At 46.0% G+C, this 20,294-nt stretch overlaps 1 protein-coding gene across 1 annotated transcript; it reads left to right on the top strand.

The window, feature by feature from the left end:
• The first annotated feature begins 623 nt into the window (after positions 1–623).
• Positions 624–13,857, top strand: LOC120917332 (toll-like receptor 5). The gene is made up of 2 exons (XM_040328553.1): positions 624–727; positions 11,856–13,857. The coding sequence occupies exon 2, from the start codon at positions 11,861–11,863 to the stop codon at positions 13,802–13,804; it is 1,944 nt and encodes a 647-aa protein (XP_040184487.1). The 5' UTR covers positions 624–727; positions 11,856–11,860; the 3' UTR covers positions 13,805–13,857.
• Positions 13,858–20,294: the final 6,437 nt, after the last annotated feature.

Below are 20,294 nucleotides of genomic sequence, written 5' to 3'. Positions count from 1 at the left end.
TTCCCCCTGACCGCCAATGTAAGGGGGATTTTTCCCCCTGACCGCCAATGTAAGGGTAATTTTTCCCACTGACCGCCAATGTAAGGGGCATTCTTCCCCCTGACCGCCAATGTAAGGAAAATTCTTCTCAATGATCACCAATGTAAGGGGCATTCTTCAAAAAAGTATCGGTAATCGGTATCGGCGAGTACATGGAAAAAAAAGTATCGGTACTTGTACTCGGTCCTAAAAAAGTGGTATCGGGACAACCCTAATTTATGGTATTTCAGCACAGAGATCAATTATAAAGTGAGACTTGACAAGAATTTGGTCAAAATGATAGAATATAGAAATTTCCAGAAAATAAAGCTGGGACCCTTCATGGAAATAAAGGAGCGCTGGCAGCTCTGGGTACTGTGTGTGTGTAACAACACTTTGATATCCTTGGAATTAATTAGCAGCAGGGTGTGGAAGTTTTTTGTCCCCATGTTAATTAGAGAGAAACCCCTAATGATATTTGTTCAGTAGTAGAAGTAGTAAATGGTGAGCGGTCGGATGTGGGAATTTCCTATTCTCTGTTGCCAAACATAAACGTGATTCTCTGACGTCAGCAATTTGTTTCCTCATTGAGAAGTTGGCATCTGCCAAATAGTTAAATAGAGGATAAGCAGAGACTTAAGCATTTCTGCACTGGAAGGTCAGCTTGTTGGAGACTTCACCAGTTTAGAGTCCTGTGGCTGAGACATCAGTAAGTACAAATCTGTTTTACTTTCCCAGTTTATGTACCAAAGAGTGGGCAGTGTTAGCAACCATGGGACTGGTCAGATTAGATTCAGGTTTAATTGATTTTTTCCAGGACACATTTGATCCTAAGTACTGGCTGCAAAGCGGCAAATACAATTTTCAATATGGACACTTTATTAGGCCAGGAACATAGCCACAGATACATTCTCATTGGTTGCTGTGGGTTAATGCACTTCTTTAGCACTTGTATTGTTTGAATAAACCCAATGGTGTTGCACAGACAGCGGCAAAATTGATCTGCTTAGAGGAATTTTTCATTCTGACATCAGAAAATTACTAACATTATTAGTTGTATAGATGAAATACCATTACTTCATTGCTTTGGAGAGCAGAATTCTAAAGCTTTGTACACACGATCGGATTTTCTGCGAACAAAGTGTACGAGTTTTGTCCAAAGTGCGTTGGCCATGAACTTGTCTTGCATACAAACGGCAAAGAATTGTCAGCCAACAAACACAAAACTATGTGGTTTTTCAGCTCTTTAGCGCCACCCTTTGGGCAACTTCTGCTAATGTTGTGTTATGGTTAGCATTGCTTCAAAGCATGCATGTTTATGAACATTTTACTTATGGACTTTGCTGTTAGGGTATAACCCAATCTTTCCAGCACCATCCACCATATCTACATCACAATATCAATGTATAAATTACAAAAATATAAATCTTTTATTAAAGCGGTGGTTCACCCTAAAATGCAAGTTTCTACCATGTTTTCCAGCATAGTAGCGTGAGCTACAGTATGCCTTTTATTTTTATTTTTTTGCGCCTTACTCACTGTTTAATCCCGGAGTTAAGTTTCAGACTCCCCGCGGGGAATGGGCGTTCCTATGCAGAGGGACAATGATTGACGGCCAGCTATGGCGCGTCACGCTTCCCGAATAGGACTCGGCTCTTCACGGGGCTTTACGGCGCCTGCGCACAGACTAGGAGCTGACTGCGCAGGCGCCGTGAAGAGCTAAGTCCTATTTCGGCTATTTCCGTGAAGCGTGACGCGGCATAGCCGGCATTCAATCATGTCCCCCCTGCATAGGAACGCCTACTAGACTGAAACTTGACTACAGGATTAAACAGTGAGTACAGCGCAAAAAAATAAAATAAAGGCATACTGTAGCTCGTGCTAGTATGCTAGATGGCATGTTAGAATTTTTTTTTTTTTTTAGGGTGAACCCCCACTTTAATATAATTTATAAAAGAAATAGTTAGATCAGCAGTACATGTTTCTAATAATAAACCCCCGTACTTGTACAATCCCCATTCATCACCTCTGAGCTATCACAGCCATACAGCATTATTATAGTACTAGTAACTTCCATGTATATTTCTGCTAATATATGCTGAATACATGGGGATTACTCACCACGTTTCTCAGAATTAATCTGCTTCTTTAGGAGTTTACTACGGGCTAATTTTATGACAAATACAAAAGAACATAGCATGAGAAATCTACAATTAGGAACCAGTTTTGTATACTGTAGTTATATATAGCCTTTAAATTGAGATCATCATAAGAACAAGTCATTACATCCTATTTCTCATAAGACCATACCAGGATCTCGTCAATGTAAAAGCCGATCCAGGGTGGGCGCAGGGGCGCATAAACAATGGGAAGTTACCCAGCACAGAGGACTGACCACCAAACCAAATCCATCCAAAGGATCAACAAGAGCAGTGACACATAACAACTGATATCAGCATTTGAGGATAAGCTACAGTATATTAACCACTTAACCCCCGGACCATATTGCTGGTCAAAGACCAGAGCACTTTTTGTGATTCGGCACTGCGTCGCTTTAACTGACAATTGCGCGGTTGTGCGACGTGGCTTCCAAACAAAATTGGCGTCCTTTTTTCCTCACAAATAGAGCTTTTATTTGGTGGTATTTGATAACCTTTGCGGTTTTTAGTTTTTGCGCTATAAACAAAAATAGAGTGACAATTTTGAAAAAAATGAATATTTTCTACTTTTTACCATAATAAATATCCCCCAAAAATATATAAAAAAACATTTTTTTTCCTCAGTTTAGGCCGATACGTATTCTTCTACATATTTTTCGTTAAAAAAAAATCGCAATAAACGTTTATTGATTGGTTTGCGCAAAAGTTATAGCGTTTACAAAAATAGGGGGTAGTTTTATGGCATTTTTATTAATATTTTTTTTTTACTAGTAATGGCGGCGATCAGCGATTTTTTTCTGTACTGCGACATTATGGCGGACACTTCGGACACTTTTCACACATTTTTGGGACCATTGGCATTTTTATAGTGATCAGTGCTAAAAAAATGCATTGGATTACTATAAAAATGCCACTGGGGGCGGGAAGGGGTTAAGTATGTTACCTGGGTGTGTTCTAACTGTAGGGGGGGTGGCCTCACTAGGGGAAATGACTGATTGCTGTTCATACATTGTATGAACAGACGGTCAGGCATTTCTCCCCCTGACAGGACCGGGAGCTGTGTGTTTACACACGCGCCCCTAGTGGCCGCTAAGAGAGCCGATGTTATTGAATGGGCTCTCGCGCAGGGGAGCCGGCCTGCCGCCGTAGAACTGCGGCGGCAGGTTGGCAAGTAGTTAAAGTGGTTCTAAAGCCCAAATATTTTTTACCTTTGTGCATTCTTTGCATGAAGGTAAAAAATGATTAGGTATTCGTATCACTCCCCCAATCCGCATACACACGATTGGTTTTCCCGTCGGAAAAAAACTTGGATGTTTTTTCCGACGGAATTCCGCTCAAGCTTGTTTCGCATGCACACGGTCACATCAAATTCCGCCTGTCAAGAATGCGGTGACATACAACGAGCCGAGATCAATGAAGTTCAATAGGCAGTTCAGCTCTTCTGCTTGATTCTGAGCATGCGTGGTTTTTTTTTTTGCGCGTCTGAATTCCATACAGAAAAACAGGTTTTCCAGAATTTTGGATGGAATTCCCGTCCAAAAGCTCACATCAGACTTTTTCAGATGGGAAAACCGATCGTGTGTACGCGACATTAGGGTCAGCTCACACCAGACGCAGATCCGTGAGCTTTTTTTCTGCACTAAAAATGCATGCACAGTGTTTTTCATGTATTCCAATGGCTCCAGTTCACACCAATGCAGTCAGTTTCAGGTCAGTTTTCGTTGCACAAACTGACTGCATGGTGTGAACTGGAGCTCTTGGAATACATGGAAAACACTGTGCATGCATTTTTAGTGCAGGAAAAAAAACGAACAGAACTGCATCTGGTGTGAACTAGAACTAAAAACAAAAACAAATGCAGCCACTATCTAATAATTGGTAAGCTGCAAAATATTATGGGGCAGATCCACAAAAGAATTACGCCGTAATTTTAAATTTCCCGCGTCGTATCTTTGTTTTGTATCTACAAAACAAGATACGACTGCATCTCGGATCGATCCGACAGGCGTACGTCTTAGTACGCCGTCGGATCGAAGATGCATTTTTTCCGCCGGCCGCTAGGTTTCGTTTCCGTTGAATTTCGCATCGAGTATGCAAATTAGCTAGTTACGGCGATCCACGAACGTACGTCCGGCGCATTTTTTTTACGTCGTTTGCGTTCGGCTTTTTCCGGCGTATAGTTACCCCTGCTATTATGTTAAGTATGGCCGTTGTTCCCGCGTCGAATTTTGCATTTTTTACGTCGTTTGCGTAAATCGTTCGCGAATAGGGATTTGTGTAGAATGACGTCACCGTCGGAAGCATTGGCTTATTCCGGTTTATTTTCGAGCATGCGCACTGGGAAACCCCCACGGACGGCGCATGCGACGTTAAAAAAAAATGTTGTTTACGTCGGGTCACGGCGTATTTACATAAAACATGCCCCCATCACATCCATTTGAATTCCATGCCCTTACGCTGCCGTAACTTACGACGCAAATTCTTTGAGGATTCGAAAAAAAAAAAAGTTACGGCGGCGTAGTGTATCTTAGATACGATACGCCCGGCGGATTAATGCGCCGATCTACGTGGATCTGCCCCTATATTTTTGGTTTTAGGTTTAATATCGCTTTAAGTTCCTAGACCTGAAACAACCCCCTAGATAACTTTATACCACCCTAGCACTGTACCCCCAAATATGTCTTGTATTTGTACTACAAATCTATTACCTCACACAAGACAAATGATTTAAATAGTTACACCTATAGCCCTAAGGGAGGGTGAATAGGGTGAAACCGCTGCTGTACTGTAGACTGCTCCCCCCCCCCCCCCATACTGTGCACTACAAAAATTGAAACTATTGCTTTGAAAATTATATGAATAAAAAATATATATATTTTTGTCATTTCTAGGTTGTGATGTGTAAACTTTGTTTAGTGATGTATATGGCGCCTTTGGACATTTACTGAGGTAAACAGATCCCACTTAATGTGGCAGAGGAGTGCTATCCAACCTTTTAAGCCTCATACACACGATCAGATTTTCAGGCGGAAATTGTGTGATGATTCAACCGTTTGTACGCTCCATCAGACAACTGTTGTCGGATTTTCCATCAACAAGTGTTGGATAGCATGCTTTAAGATTTTCCGATAACAAATGTGTGTTGTCCGATTATCTGATTATGTGTACACAAGTCCTTCTTACAAAATTCCAAAGTACAAACACGCATGCTCAGAAGCAATGCTCACCATAACACAACATTAGCAGAAGTTGCCCAAAGGGTGGCTCCAAAGAGCTGAAAAAACACGGCCAACGCCCTTCAGAAAAAAGTCAGAGGCTTGGTCTGCGGAAAATCCGAACGTGTGTACGAGGCTTTAGACAGTTGTCATTGGAACATTTGACCCATTGGAAGATTTACCCTTACCACTGACTAGAATTTCTCATCACTTCCTGTTTCAGTGACAGTGGTCACCAGGAAAAATAGGTAAATGCACCTAGCAGGGATAAAGACCACAATAGAACCTGAAGGGGATACTAATTCAAGCCTAAAGTACAACAAAAAGTTTTAGTTATACATACACTTGAATTAACTCTTAAAAGTCAGTACTAGAGCCCAGAGGGCACTGGGGCGGCCTTGGGTGGGCTGGGGATTTCACTCGGTTCACACATCCCACTCCAGGGGGGTCTCCCTGTTAATTGCTAAAACAGTTAATTTTGAACTGCAGGATTCAGTGATAGACCCATTGGGCAGATATATTTTCTTAAAAGCAAAAGTGTATGGGGACCCGCTCTTACTGATGGCATTCTATGTTCCACCTCCGTTCCACTCTACAATATTGATATCTGGTTTTGACTTTATGGCCCTGCATGTAGGCGTACCGGCGATTTGGCTGGGGGACTTTAATGAGGTACTGGACCCCTCCCTAGACAGGTTGACGGGGGCTCAGACCGGGCAGGCAGAAACACGACCCACGAGATTCGCGAGGCTTCTGGCGGATTTCAATCTGGTAGACACATGGAGATATAACCACCCCACGGATAGGGCATACTCCTGCTTCTCGGCCACACACCACTCGATGTCCCGCATCGACTTAATACTAGCATCTACGTCCCTTGTCCCTAGGTTGAGAGGCGCAGGCTTCTCCCCCCGATCCCTCTCGGATCACTGCCCATGTTGGACGGAACTGTCACTGCCCCGGGCCCATCCGCCGCCTGCTTGGCGGCTAAACCCCTTCTGGCTGACCCTGCTCCCGGGAGATGCGGACCTGGCGTCGGAGTGGGAGCGTTTCTTTTCCGACAACTCCGGGTCTGCGTCCCCTCGGGCTGTTTGGGAGGCCTTTAAATTGCATGCCCGCATGACAATCTCAGCCCACATAAACACCCTCAAGTCCGGTTCTGCTGAGGCGTTGAACAGGGCCTCAGACCTTGCCATAGCTAAGGAGAGAGAATTCATCACTAACCCGACAGCTGAACTGGCCGCTGACCTTAAGCTATACACCAGGGTAGTAGATCAGTTGCAATACGAAAAGTCAAAACAGAAGCTCTTTTTTCTCAAACAACGGACATTTGAACACGGAGAAAGAACGGGGAAACTACTAGCGTATTTAATACACTGTGAGGAGAGACCCCCAGTGGTGATTTCCCTGCGCACTCCAGAGGGAGATTTGGTGAGTGACCCAGAACGGGTGGCAGGCATATTCCGCGAATTTTTTTCCTCCCTATATGACACGGTTGCCCCTGAAGGGGACTCCCTGGCAGAAGAGTTTCTGACGGATCTGCGGGTCCCCCGTCTGACCACCTCGCAAGCACAGGCCTTGGAGGAACCACTAAGGGCAGAGGAGATTTCCGCTGCACTGGCTGGCCTCCCAAGGTCCAAAGCGCCGGGATCCGACGGTCTGCCGGCGGAATTTTATACCACGTACGCTGACATACTGGTGCCCAGACTCCTTGCCCTCTACGGCTCCATTTTTGACGGCTCCGAGCTCCCGCCCTCAATGAGGGAAGCGACTATAGTTTTGATTCCCAAGCCAGGGAAGGACCCACACCTACCGGAGTCATACCGCCCCATCTCCTTGCTACAAGTAGATATCAAGATTCTGGCTAAGGTGCTATCAGCGCGCCTCAACTCAGTGATCCTTTCCCTGGTGCACACTGACCAGGCGGGGTTCATGCCAGGGCGGAATACCTCCTTTAACCTCAGGAGGCTATTCATCAACCTTCAGGCCCAACATGACAATTCCGGCTCTAGAATAGTGGTCGCCCTGGACACAGCCAAGGCGTTCGACTCGGTGGAATGGCGGTACCTCTGGAGATGCCTCGCGGGGTTCGGACTGGGCCCCAAATTTATCCAGTGGGTGAAGCTGCTTTACCAGGCACCAGTGGCTAGAGTCCTAGCCAATGGATGGCCCTCGGCTCGATTCCCTTTGCGGAGGGGCACGCGTCAGGGCTGCCCCCTGTCGCCGTTGCTATATGCGCTGGCGGCGGAGCCCCTGGCAATAGCCATACGAGCACACCCAGGTATAACAGGATTGCGGAGGGGCGGGGTGGAGGAAAGAATTAGCACCTACACGGACGACACGCTTTTGTACCTAGACGACTCTACTGACTCTCTCTCTCCGTGGCTCTGGCCCTGATAGAGCGCTTCGGCGCCTTCTCGGGTCTCCGAATCAACTGGGACAAGTCCCAAATACTCCCTCTTGATAGCTACCCGGTGAGTGCGGATAGGGCCCTCCTCCCTTTGCAGAGAGTTGCCGAAATTAAATATCTGGGGGTCCGAGCCACCAGAGACCCGGCAGACTATGTCCCACTGAATGTCACGCCACTGTACGACATGATTAAACAGAGGACCCAAGCCTGGGCTCGACTCCCACTGGGAGTCATGGGCCGTATAAATCTTGTGAAAATGGTCTTATTGCCTAAGATCTTGTACATGGTGTGGCACTCACCGGTCTATCTGGTACTCAGATGTTTTAGACTGATGGAAACTCTCCTTAAACCATTTGTTTGGGGCGCCGCGAGACATAAACTCCCCTGGCATAGACTTAAGAACCCGACCGACCTGGGGTGTGGAGTGTGGTCTCGACCAGACTTGCCATCTCGTCCCCGCATGGCTACACCTCCCTGTGGCACAATGCTGCCCTCCCGGAGATGGAGCTCATTCGGGATTCTACAATATGGAGCTCTAGGGGAATATACACTCTGACGCACATCACCAGAGGCGGCAAACTGAAATCTTTTGACGTATTGCAAGCTGAATACAACTTACCTGACCATATGCTATTTCGATACGCACAGCTCCGACACGCCTTTCGGGCCCAGTTCCCACAGGACGACTTAGTGTTGGCTGACAACCCTCTTATGGCAGCAATTAAATACCCCGACCCCAGGAAGTTGATCACTCAGTTCCACACCATGATTACACTACCGAGCGCGACAGTGTCGGCCTATGCTCTGAAACCTAGGTGGGAGCGGGAGGTGGGCTCCATGGAGGATGATGAATGGAGCGATGCTCTGGATGCCTGTAAGCTCGTGTCCCCAAAATTATCGGATCGCCTTACACAAACCTTTATTATCAACAGGTCCTATCTTACGCCCCAAATTACGTTTCCAAATACAGAAGGGACTTCCCTGCCACTTGCCCAATGTGCGGCCAGAACACGGGTACCTTCTTTCACCTAATATGGGAATGTACTAAGATCCAGGCCTTCTGGGAACAGGTGGTGAAATTCCTGCACGATAAGATGGGGTCCCCCATTACCCTGCAGCCGAAGCCATGCCTGCTGGGGATCTTTCCAAATGCTGAATTGAACAAGTTCGTCAAAGTATTTTTGCATGAAACACTCTTTGCAGCCCGGAAGGTCATAGCGAGGGTGTGGATGAGACCAGACCCCCCGGAACTCTCTCACTGGCTGGTGGAAGTCAACACGGTCCTACCATACAAAAAACTGGTTTATTCACACAGGGGCTGTCCCCAAAAGTACGAGAAAATATGGGATAAATGGCTGAAGTCGCATGCAACCTGTGTGTAGGGATTTCTGAGGGATACGGAGGGATCTATTGCCCGGGGTGGAACCAGGAGGAGGAGGTAGGGACTCCGGGGTGGCTAGTTAGCCTGTCTGTCAGCAGTGGGTCGCAGCATCAGAGAGCCCCAGAGTACACACCAATGCATTCTCTGTATTCCCTTACTGTTTTGTTCATGTGTTTCTCCGAGAATGTTCTTAACTTACTGTGAAATATACGCTGCATGTATACCCTGTATGATGAAGTTTTGCTCAATAAACAGATTTTAGAAAAAAAACCTTGTTTGCTCCAAAATCTAATATATGTATCACTTTGTTATCATAAATCAGTAGTCTCCAAACTGCGGCCCGGGGGCCAGATGTGGCCCTTTGCTTGATTTTATCCAGCCCTTGGGGTGCTTTTTTATTCATTGGCACCAATGATGGGGCAGAATTCCTCCCAATGACACCAATGATGGGGCAGTATTCCTCCCAATGATGAGGCAGAATTCCTCCCAATGGCACCAATGATGGGGCAGATATCCTCCCAATGGTGGGGCAGAATTCCTCCCAATGACACCAATGATGGGGCAGAATTCCTCCCAATGACACCAATGATGGGGCAGAATTCCTCCCAATGACAACAATGATAGGGCAGAATTCCTCTCAATGATGGGGCAGAATTCCTCCCAATGATGGGGCAGAATTCCTCCCAATGACACCAATGATGGGACAGAATTTCTCCCAATGACACCAATGATGGGGCAGAATTCCTCCCAGTGATGGGGCAGAATTCCTCCCAATGACGGGGCAGAATTCCTCCCAGTGATGGGACAGAATTTCTCCCAATGACACCAATGATGGGGCAGAATTCCTCCCAATGACAACAATGATAGGGCAGAATTCCTCCCAATGATGGGGCAGAATTCCTCCCAATGATGGGGCAGAATTCCTCCCAGTGATGGGACAGAATTCCTCCCAATGACAACAATGATAGGGCAGAATTCCTCCCAATGATGGGGCAGAATTCCTCCCAATGATGGGGCAGAATTCCTCCCAATGATGGTGCAGAATTCCTCCCAGTGATGGGACAGAATTTCTCCCAATGACAACAATGATAGGGCAGAATTCCTCCCAATGATGGGGCAGAATTCCTCCCAGTGATGGGACAGAATTCCTCCCAATCACAACAATGATAGGGCAGAATTCCTCCCAATGATGGGGCAGAATTCCTCCCAATGATGGGGCAGAATTCCTCCCAATGATGGGGCAGAATTCCTCCCAATGATGGGGCAGAATTCCTCCCAGTGATGGGGCAGAATTCCTCCCAGTGATGGTGCAAAATTCCTCCCAGTGATGGGGCAAAATTCCTCCCAGTGATGGGGCAGAATTTCTCCCAATGATACCAATGATGGGGAATTTTGTACTCCTGATGGCCACAGTCCGGGAGGACAGTAATCCGGCCCTTTGTTTAGAAAGTTTGGAGACCCCTGTCATAAGTAGTAACAATGTTATTACCTAAGGCCTTGTTGACAGCAGTGTTTAGGGGAAGAGTACGAATTTTTGCAGGAAACTCAGTGGGGTGGCGTGGGGCCCCAAGCAAGGCCCTTGCCGCGCTTCCTATATGCTGCAGCCGCCTGAGCGCTCTATAGAGAGCCTGGAGCACTGTTGCCTCAAGTCATCACTTCCCCTTCTCTGTAGTGTGTCCGAGCTCCTCTTCCTTCCTCCTGTCAGTCCGGACTCCTGGCTGGACTGACAGGAAGTGCACACTGAGTACTCACTTCTTTTCAGTCCGGCCGGGAACAGGAAACTAAATTTCATGCCACGCGGTATGGACCTGGTAGGGGGGGGCCCCGGGGGACATAAAAAGAACATAGGGAGGGGCCCGGGGGGAGTAAAAAGAACTGGGGGGCTTTGCATGGGGGGGCTTTGAATGTGGGGGGGGGTTGGGGGCCCTCCATGTTCATTTTGCTTGGGGCCCCCAAATTTCTTGAAACGGCCCTGTCCAGTGGGCACACCTGGGCACAACCCAGGGGCCCCATCAGGACAGGCAGGGCCGATCCTAGGCAGGTGCACCGCGGCCCGGCGCTGTAAGCTGCCGCAGAGAAGGGGCGCCAAGCCGCCAAAGCTGTGGCACGCCACTTAACTGCAGTAGTTGCTAGAATTGCCGGCCGCCTGGCACCTAGCAACCAGTGATATCAGTGGCCGCCCCAGCATTCAGAGCGTGCCGCGGCCGCCCTAGCATTCATAGCGCGCTGCCTACGTGGCTGGAAAACTACATCCACCCACTTCTGCCATCTTCAGACTCAGACAGCATAGCATGCCACAGGTCACCATCTTAATTGTTGGGGCCCCAATGCATTTCTTTGCCCAGGGGCCCATTAATGCTAATAAGATGGCACTGACATGCACTACAGACTAGTGTTATTTTTTACATCGAATTTCAATTTAGTTTTAGTCTTAGTCTTTTGACTAAAATGGCATTTGAGTTTTAGTCGTATTTTAGTCATCTTGTTTTAGTTTTAGTCGTATTTTAGTTGACTAAAATGTTATTAGGTTAGTCGACTAAAATGTTTTAGGCCTTTTTAGTTGACGAAATTAACACTGCACTTCAATTTCTAACACAGTATTTTATATTTACTTATTCTACTCTTAGTTTTACACAAGTCTTTAATATGCTTTTTGTATTATTATCTTACAGGTAACATGTTCCTTCCATCTGTCTTCCTGCTGCTCGCAACGCTTTCTTGTAGAGTTTTGATGTCTTATTCTTCAGAGTGTAACATGTTTATGGCCCTGTCACACTCTATTTATTCCTGCCAGGCCCAAGGCTTGTTAACAGTTCCCTCTGCTCCTCCAGACACTCAAGTACTTTTGCTTAATTTTAACCGTATCTCATCCATTTCAAATGACTCTTTCCCGACCCTCCCAAAGCTACAAGGCCTGTTGTTGGGTGGACAGAACATAAAAGGGCCTTTTCACATAGGGAAAGGTGCTTTCTACAACCTACCTAACCTTACATCCCTTGACCTTGGAGGCAACCGCAACCTCAGCCTGCACCCAGAGGCCTTCAAGGGTCTTTTTAAGCTTGAAGTCCTAATTCTAGACTATAATGGACTTGATGAATCTGTTTTGGAATCCAGTTTGTTTGGTGAACTGTTCTCTCTGAGGAAGCTTGATCTTTCTTATAACAACATACACAGGCTACAACCCGATCCCATTTTTCTAAGGCTGAAGTCATTTTCTACCATTATTTTAAAATCCAACAAAATCAGCCAATTGTGTGAAAATGATCTTAAATACTGGAGAGGGAGAAGGATGGAGCTCCTTGATCTCTCAAATAATCCACTACAAGTGTCTAATGCATCGCGGTGCGCTAATCCTTTTGTGAACATAACCTTGGGCACCCTAGATCTATCATCCATGGCCTGGAATGCAGACACGTTTGGACAATATTTCAGGACGATTTCGGGTACCCAGGTGAAGCATATTAAGATGAGTCACAGCGCAGTGTTGGGAAGTGGATTTGGATTCAGAAATCTGAAAAACCCAGACGGAAATACCTTTGCAGGTCTCGGCGCAAGTAATGTTTATATTCTTGATTTGTCCCATAGTTTTATTTCACAACTTAGCCCTGGTGTCTTTTCTGCTTTCACCAAGCTATTGTCCCTTGATCTGTCTTCTAGCAAAATCAGTAACATTAGCAAAGGAACATTTGCAGGTCTAACAGAACTGGTGAGCCTAAATATTTCTGGAAATCTCCTTGGAGAAATTACAATCAAAAGTTTTGAAAGCCTGTGGGCTTCCCCTCTTAAAACCTTGGATCTTAGTGTAAATCATATTGGAGCCATCCAGTTTGGAGCAATGGATGGTCTTGTTTCGCTGTCATCGCTGAACTTAAGGGACAATGCTCTGAAGCAAATACCTCAAGTCAAACTCCCAGCTTTAACTTTGGTACTGCTAAAACAAAACCGCATCGAAGACACGTATGGGTTAGCCTCTTTCTGCCCAAACTGCACTTTCCTGGATCTTTCAAGCAACCGACTAACTGACCTGAGGTCCTTGAGGGATATTCTGCAGCTGAAATCTCTGAAAACCCTGCTATTAAGCAGTAATAAACTCTCCCGTTGTTCCTCTGCTAGCAAACCCATAATCAAGTCTGAATTGCATTATTTGGATCTGTCTGATAACGATTTGGGACAGATTTGGAACTCTGGACAGTGTTCAGACATCTTTACGAATCTGGAATTACTTGAAATTCTTAGCCTTTCAAAGAATTACATCTACTCCTTTCCCGAAGATTTATTCCGTGATTTAAAGAGCCTTCGATTTTTAGATCTGTCAAGAAATAACCTCAGACTCATCCCAGAACAGCTCTTCACTGGCCTTAAAGCACTGAAAACCCTAAATATAGGGAGCAATAATCTTATTACCCTCTCATCTTCCAGTTTTAAATCTCTGGCTTCCTTGCAGACCCTTGATCTGTCGCCAATGACACTTGCATGTGACTGTGGTCTCATTGACTTTTGGAACTGGATGAAGTCAACTAATGTCACAGTGAATGTCAGCCAAAGTGGAGATTTAACATGTTTTAGGTTGTCCTCACCTAGCCAGGAGATGACATTGGTGGCCTATTTTAATGAATGTTAGTAATATGTATTTACTGTGTATAACTCACTAATAAAAAACATATTCAGACTGTACCCCTACCCTCTTCTGAAGCTGAAGAAGAATATCATTTGTTTAGAGGATGATATAATTCACAGAAATAAACTTACCTAATTTAAAGATTTTTTTTTATTATAGGTATTTATATTTTTACTTGAGGTCGGGTTCACACTGGTACGACAAACATTCCGACATTGGGAGCTCAACTCATGACAATGGCCCAGATTCAGGTAGAATTTGCCCCTTTTTTACGGAGGCACAGGGCAGCGTTTTTGCCCTGCGCCCCCGCAAATTAACTGCGCTGCGCGCGATTCACGGAGCAGGAGCTCCGTAAATTGCGTGTGCGCTCTTTAAAATTGCCCTGCGTAAGGGCGCCTAATGTAAATGATCCCGTAGGGGGCGGGAATCATTTAAATTAGGCGCGCTCCCGCGCCGAGCGTAGAGCGCATGCGCATTGCGGCAAATGACGTCGCAAGGACGTCATTTGCTTCCAAGTGAACGTGAATGGCGTCCAGCGCCATTCACGAATCACTTACACAAACGACGTGAAATTCAAATTTCACGATGCGGGAACGGCGGGTATACTTTAGCATTGGCTGCCCCTACTATTAGAAGGGGGAGCCTTACGCTAAAGACGCCGTACGGAAACTCCGTAACTTGCGTACGCAGGGCCCGCGCAACATTGTGAATCGGTGTTAGTATGCAATTTGCATACTATACACTGAGCACAATGGGAGCGCCCCCTAGCGGTCATCGCAAGAATGCAGCCTAAAATCTGCGTGGCATAAGAGCCTTATGCCACGCAGATTTTAGGCTGCAGTCGGCGTTACGATGTTCCTGAATCAGGAGCATTCGTAACGCCGGAGCAAGTCAGCAATTGCGCTGCGTAACTATGGTTACGCAGGCGCAATTGCTCTCTGAATCTGGGCCAATGATATGAAAATCAATGTTTCCCTAAGAAAGCCGTCTTTACTGGTTCCGACACAAGTTGGTCTGACTTTGAAAAAAGTTCCTGCAGTACTTTAGTCTGACTTTGATCCTACTTCAGCCCATTGAATATCATTGAAGTCGGATCAAAGTAGGATCCTTGTCCTAACCATCCCACTTGTGGCATCCAACATTGTGATTACAGCAGCAGTAAAAGGAATTTATCTCACACTGGGATTGTTTTGATTGGTCAAAGAACAAGTCAGACTATCACAAAGTCGGATCAAAGTAGTATCCTGTTCATGAAAGTCGGATGGATGTCGGACCAATGTAGGATCAATTCTTCTTGTATCTTGGCCAATTAGATGCGCTTTCTAGTTCACATTAACATAATAGTGACGTATCATGCTGTATGTAGAAGTTTGTATTGCCTGCAATAAAGCAGAGATAACGGTGTAGTTCAACTGAGACGGTGTGTCAGTGAGTTATTCCTAGCCGGGCACGCAAAGTTATCTAAACTTTTAATTTGGAACAGCAGTATAATCCATATTAACCCCTTTGCGGTTAACATAACTATCACAAGATGATTTAAAGAGGAGTTCCACCCAAAATTGGAACTTCCGCTTATCCCACTCCTCACCCCCTTACATGCCACATTTGGCATGTAATTTTTTTTGGGGGGGAGTGGGGGCTTCAGGAAGAGTGGGACTTCTTGTCCCACTTCCTCCTTCATGTAGGCGATTAAGCTTAATCGCCTACAGGAAAGGGCTGCTGTAGGCGATCGCCTAGGACATGTCACAGGTCCTAGGCGATCTCCTGGCCAATTACACGGCGCAGCGCCGCGCGCATGCACAGTGCCGCTCGCGCATGCGTAGTGGGTGCCCAGCCGTGAAGACGAAAGCTGTCACGGCGGGGTGCCCACAGTGACAATGAAGATGTCACTGTGGGAGCGGAGCCCCGGCCGGCGCGTCGCTGGAACGCTGGAGCAGGTAAGTGTCTGTTTATTAAAAGCCAGCAGCTACACTTTTTGTAGCTGCTGACTTTTAATAAACATACAAATTGGCTGGAACTCCCCTTTAAGTCATTTTAAGATACTTGGTGGGGCCAGAAAATTATTTTTAACTCCTCCTGGGTCAACAGTGTATCATTGTGCTCATTAGACCTAAAAAAGGAAAAAAAAATTTTTTTTTACTCATCTGGAAATGCCTGTTGCTATGCGGTCCCATGAAATCTGCCTTTGGAATCACCTAGGATCCTGACATCATCTCCCTCTAATGCATGGGTCTTCAAACTATGGCCCTCCAGTTGTTCATGAACTACAATTCCCAGCATGCCTAGTCATGTCTGTGAATATCAGAGTTTTACAATGCCTCATGGGATGTGTAGTTCCGCAACAGCTGGAGGGCCGTAGTTTGAGGATCCCTGCTCTAATGCTCCTGGGAAATGTGTGTCATCATTTCCCAGGATGCAGTGCGCTGTCCAATTATCCCTCCCCATCCAAGACTTCCAGGAAGTAAGTGCTTGTGGCCTTCACAATGCCCACAAGCAAAATGACAACGGTGTGGACATAGTTTTATAAACTATCTTTTTTGAATAACTATGCGGAGCGGCGGCGGATTGTAAAATAGTAAGTGACCGTATTTATATTATAAAAACGCATGATGAAAGGACATACATTTAAAAAATGCTAACTGTGGTTGGAACCCTGCTTTAAAGAGGAGGTCCGGGAAAAAAAAATATTAAAAGCCAGCAGCTACACATACTTCAGCTGCTGGCTTTTAATAAATGGACACCAACCTGTCCTGGAGTCCAGCGATGTCGGCAGTAAGTTTCCCAGCGTGAAGCCGAAAGGCTACACTGCCGCTGCCATTGCGTGTAAGGGAATCCGGCAGTGTACTGTAGCCTTTCGGCTATACACCGGGAACCCTACTGCGCATGCGCGAGGCCCGCTCCTCTCTCCTATTAGCCCGGTGGCCAGGAGAGGAGGAGGAGGGAGCCCCACAGTGGCGTCACGGCCACGGCCAGTCTCCTGGAAATGGGAAAGGATACTTGTCTTTGGCAGGTATCCTGCCCCCCCCCCCCAAGAGGTGTCAATTGTGGCACCGGAGGGGGGAGGAATCCAATGAGCAGGAGTTACACTTTAGGATGGAGCTCCGTTTAAATGGACCAAACAGACCTCCACTAAAACAGTGCGAAGCGCAGTATATCCCTCTCTATAAGAAGGTACAGTATCTGCATTGAGCTAGGTTTTAACTACACAGTGGCTTAGTGGTTGGCACTCCTGCCTTGCAGCACAAAGTTTCTTTTTTCGCATCCTAACCAGGACACTACTTGTGTATGTTCTCCTTATGCTTGTGTGGATTTCCTCCAGGTAATCTGGTTTCCTTCCACATTCCAAAGAAATCCTTGTAGGGTAACTGGCTCCTAAATAAACAAACCCTTGCATGAATGGATGTGGAGTAGAGGCCTTCAATTTTAAAGCGATGTTCCACCCGCAAACTTTTTTATTTAAAAGTCAGCAGCTACAAACACTGTAGCTGCTCACTTTTAAAAAGGACACTTACCAGTCCAGGGAGCCTGCAATGTCAGTCCCCCAAAGCCGATCCATCCATCGGATCGGGTGCGACGCCGCCATTCTAACTAAGGGAAACCATCAGTGGAGCCTTTCAGCTTCACTGCCTATTTCCTACTGTGCATGCGCGAGTCGCGCGGCACCTCGTGAATGGCCAGCTTGTCTTCTGGGACACACACAGATCCCAGAAGACACAGGCAAGGGAGGAAGTGACCTAGGAGCTCCACGGTATAGGAAGTGGCAGATTAGGACGACTGCCTATCAACATATGGTTTCTGGTAAGTAAAAAATAAAATAAAAACATTCTAATGTTTTTTAAGAGGTTTGAAGGAGACTGTTAATTTAAATTTTGTTTTTAGGGTGGACTTCCGCTTCAAGTTCCTTGAGAGAGGAAACTGATGTGAATGCACAATATGTAAAGTGTTGCCTAAACTGTCTGCTCACTATTAGCTAGATTCAGGTAGCCCCGCGCAATTTCTCTGACTTAAGGCGGCGTAGCGTAAATACGATACGCTACGCCGCCTTAAGTCAGAGAGGCAAGTACTGTATTCTCAAAGTACTTGCCTCCTAACTTACGGCGGCATATCGTAAATGCGGCAGGCGCAAGCGCGCCTAATTCAAAATAGGCTGAGGGGGCGTGTTTTATGATAATTTGCTTTGACCCGACGTGATTGACGTTTTTTTGGAACGGCGCATTCGCCGTCCGCCTACATTTCCCAGTGTACATTGCGGCTAAGTACGCCGCACGGTCCTATTGATTTTGAAGTGGACGTAAATGATGTAAATCCCTATTCACGGACGACTTACGCAAACAACGTAAAATTTTCGAATTTCGAAGCGGGAACGGCGGCCATACTTTAACATTGGCTACACCACCTAGGGGGCATGTTTATCTTTAGGCGGCCTATCTCTTACGGAAACGGCGTATCTGTACTGCGTCGGCCGGGCGTACGTTCGTGAATAGGCGTATCTAGTGATTTACATATTCTAAGCCGACCGCAATGGAAGCGCCACCCAGCGGCCAGCCTAAATATTGCACCCTAAGATCTACTGATACGCCGACCTAATGCCGCACTTTATGTGATGAAAAAAAAACAAAGTTTTTAAAAACGTCACTTTAAATGACCGTGTGTGGGGGAAAACGTCGTTTTATGTCTTGTGAAAAACGACAAAGAAAAATTGAAGCATGCTTCAATTTTATGTGTTGTTTTTCAAAACGTCGTCTTTTACTTCACAGAAATTGACCGTGTGTAGCAAAAAACAACGTTTAAAACTACGTTTTTACACCCGCGCATGCCCAGAAGCTAGTTATGAAGCGAGCTTCAATGGAAAAACGTGGTGAACGTAACCTCGCTTTGCTAGAACATTGTGAGAAAAACGATGGTGTGTAGGCAAAATCGTCTTTGAAAATTGAAGTTTCAAAAACGTTGTTTTTTACTTCACAGAAAATGTCGTTTTTTTTCATCACATAAAGTGATGGTGTGTACGGGGCATTACTCTATGTGAATCTAGCTATATATAGTAAATACCTGTTATAAGTATAGGACTGAAACATGTTGCAGAATGCAATTCATCCACTAGGTGGCAGAATCTAACTGAGATAAACCTCCAGCCCCCAGCAATGTCTATGTTACTACCTTTGTTACAAAGTATCATTAAAGAAACTGGGGGGGGGGAATATTTGCATTCCACAACCCACAATATTTCTTTCTTCATTTGTATTTGCCATATGTAGAACTCCAATGAACAGCAGTGTCACCTATTTTATACCAAAACTGTCATTTCAGCTATTCCAGCACACAGTATTATTATCTATACACATTCCAGTTTTTATAGAGACGGGTGAAAGAAAGATGTATAAACAATAAGCCTGCCCAGGGTTTTGTATCAGGTACCTGCAGCTTGCTCCTGCGCAGATCGCTGAAGCCCAGCACCTCCTTAACGGGCCACATGTTACAATCTGATTGTACAATCCTCTTCAGATCTAACAGCAATTGGGTAGCACACAGGTCTGGATATATAGAAATGTAATGCCTGCTTACGGTAAACCATATATCATAGTAAATCTCATAGTCGCCATAAAAACCTCTATTTTATTATCTGTTCCATGTGCAACTTGATCAAAATGATTGAATCTGCAAACAATCGAATAGACACAACTTTCCGTTGATCCGTTTAGCCTCAATTTCGATTGAATTTAAGTTGATTAGCTAGAATGGAATATTATCGATCTTTTTTCATCAGTCAGCAGCATTGAGATACGTTGTATGGGCCAGATTCTCAAAGGCGTTACGACGGCGCAACGCCATTTGCGCCGTCGTAAGTCCTAATCTGGCCCCGGGTATCTATGCGACTGATTCTTAGAATCAGTTACGCATAGATACCCATTAGATCTGACAGGCGTAAGGCTCTTACGCTGTCAGATCTTAAATGCAATTTTTTTTCCCGCCGCTAGGTGTCGCATCGTCGTTTTCCCCGTCGTCTATGCAAATTAGCTAGTTACGTGAGATTCCCGAACGTACGCGCGGACGACGCAGTGATTTTACGACGTTTCCGTAAGCGTAAACTTGCCCCTGCTATAATGAGGGGCAAGTTTACGTAGGTCCGTCGTATGCCATGTTAAGTATGGCGTCGGGTCAGCGTCGGCTTTTTCCGTCGTTTACGTCGTTTTCGTAAGTCGTTCGCAAATACGACTTTACGTCAATGACGCTCACGTCGGCGTCATTGACGTTTTCCGTTGTGAGCTGGAGCATGCGCACTGGGCTATTTTTCCGCCCGGCGCATGCGCAGTTCGATCGGCGCGGGGGCGCGCTTAATTTAAATACAAGCCGCACCCTTTGAATTATGCGGCCTTACGCCGGGCCAATTACACTACGCCGACGCAAATTACAGAGCAAGTGCTTGGAGAATACGGCACTTGCTCCAGTAATTTGCGGCGGCGTAGTGTAAATGGCTTACGCTACGCCGCCGCAG

The sequence above is a fragment of the Rana temporaria genome, chromosome 11, assembly GCF_905171775.1.
Source record: "Rana temporaria chromosome 11, aRanTem1.1, whole genome shotgun sequence".
NCBI lineage: Eukaryota > Metazoa > Chordata > Amphibia > Anura > Ranidae > Rana > Rana temporaria.
Note: the sequence above shows the minus strand (reverse complement) of the source record. Positions and strands in the feature narration are given on the sequence as shown.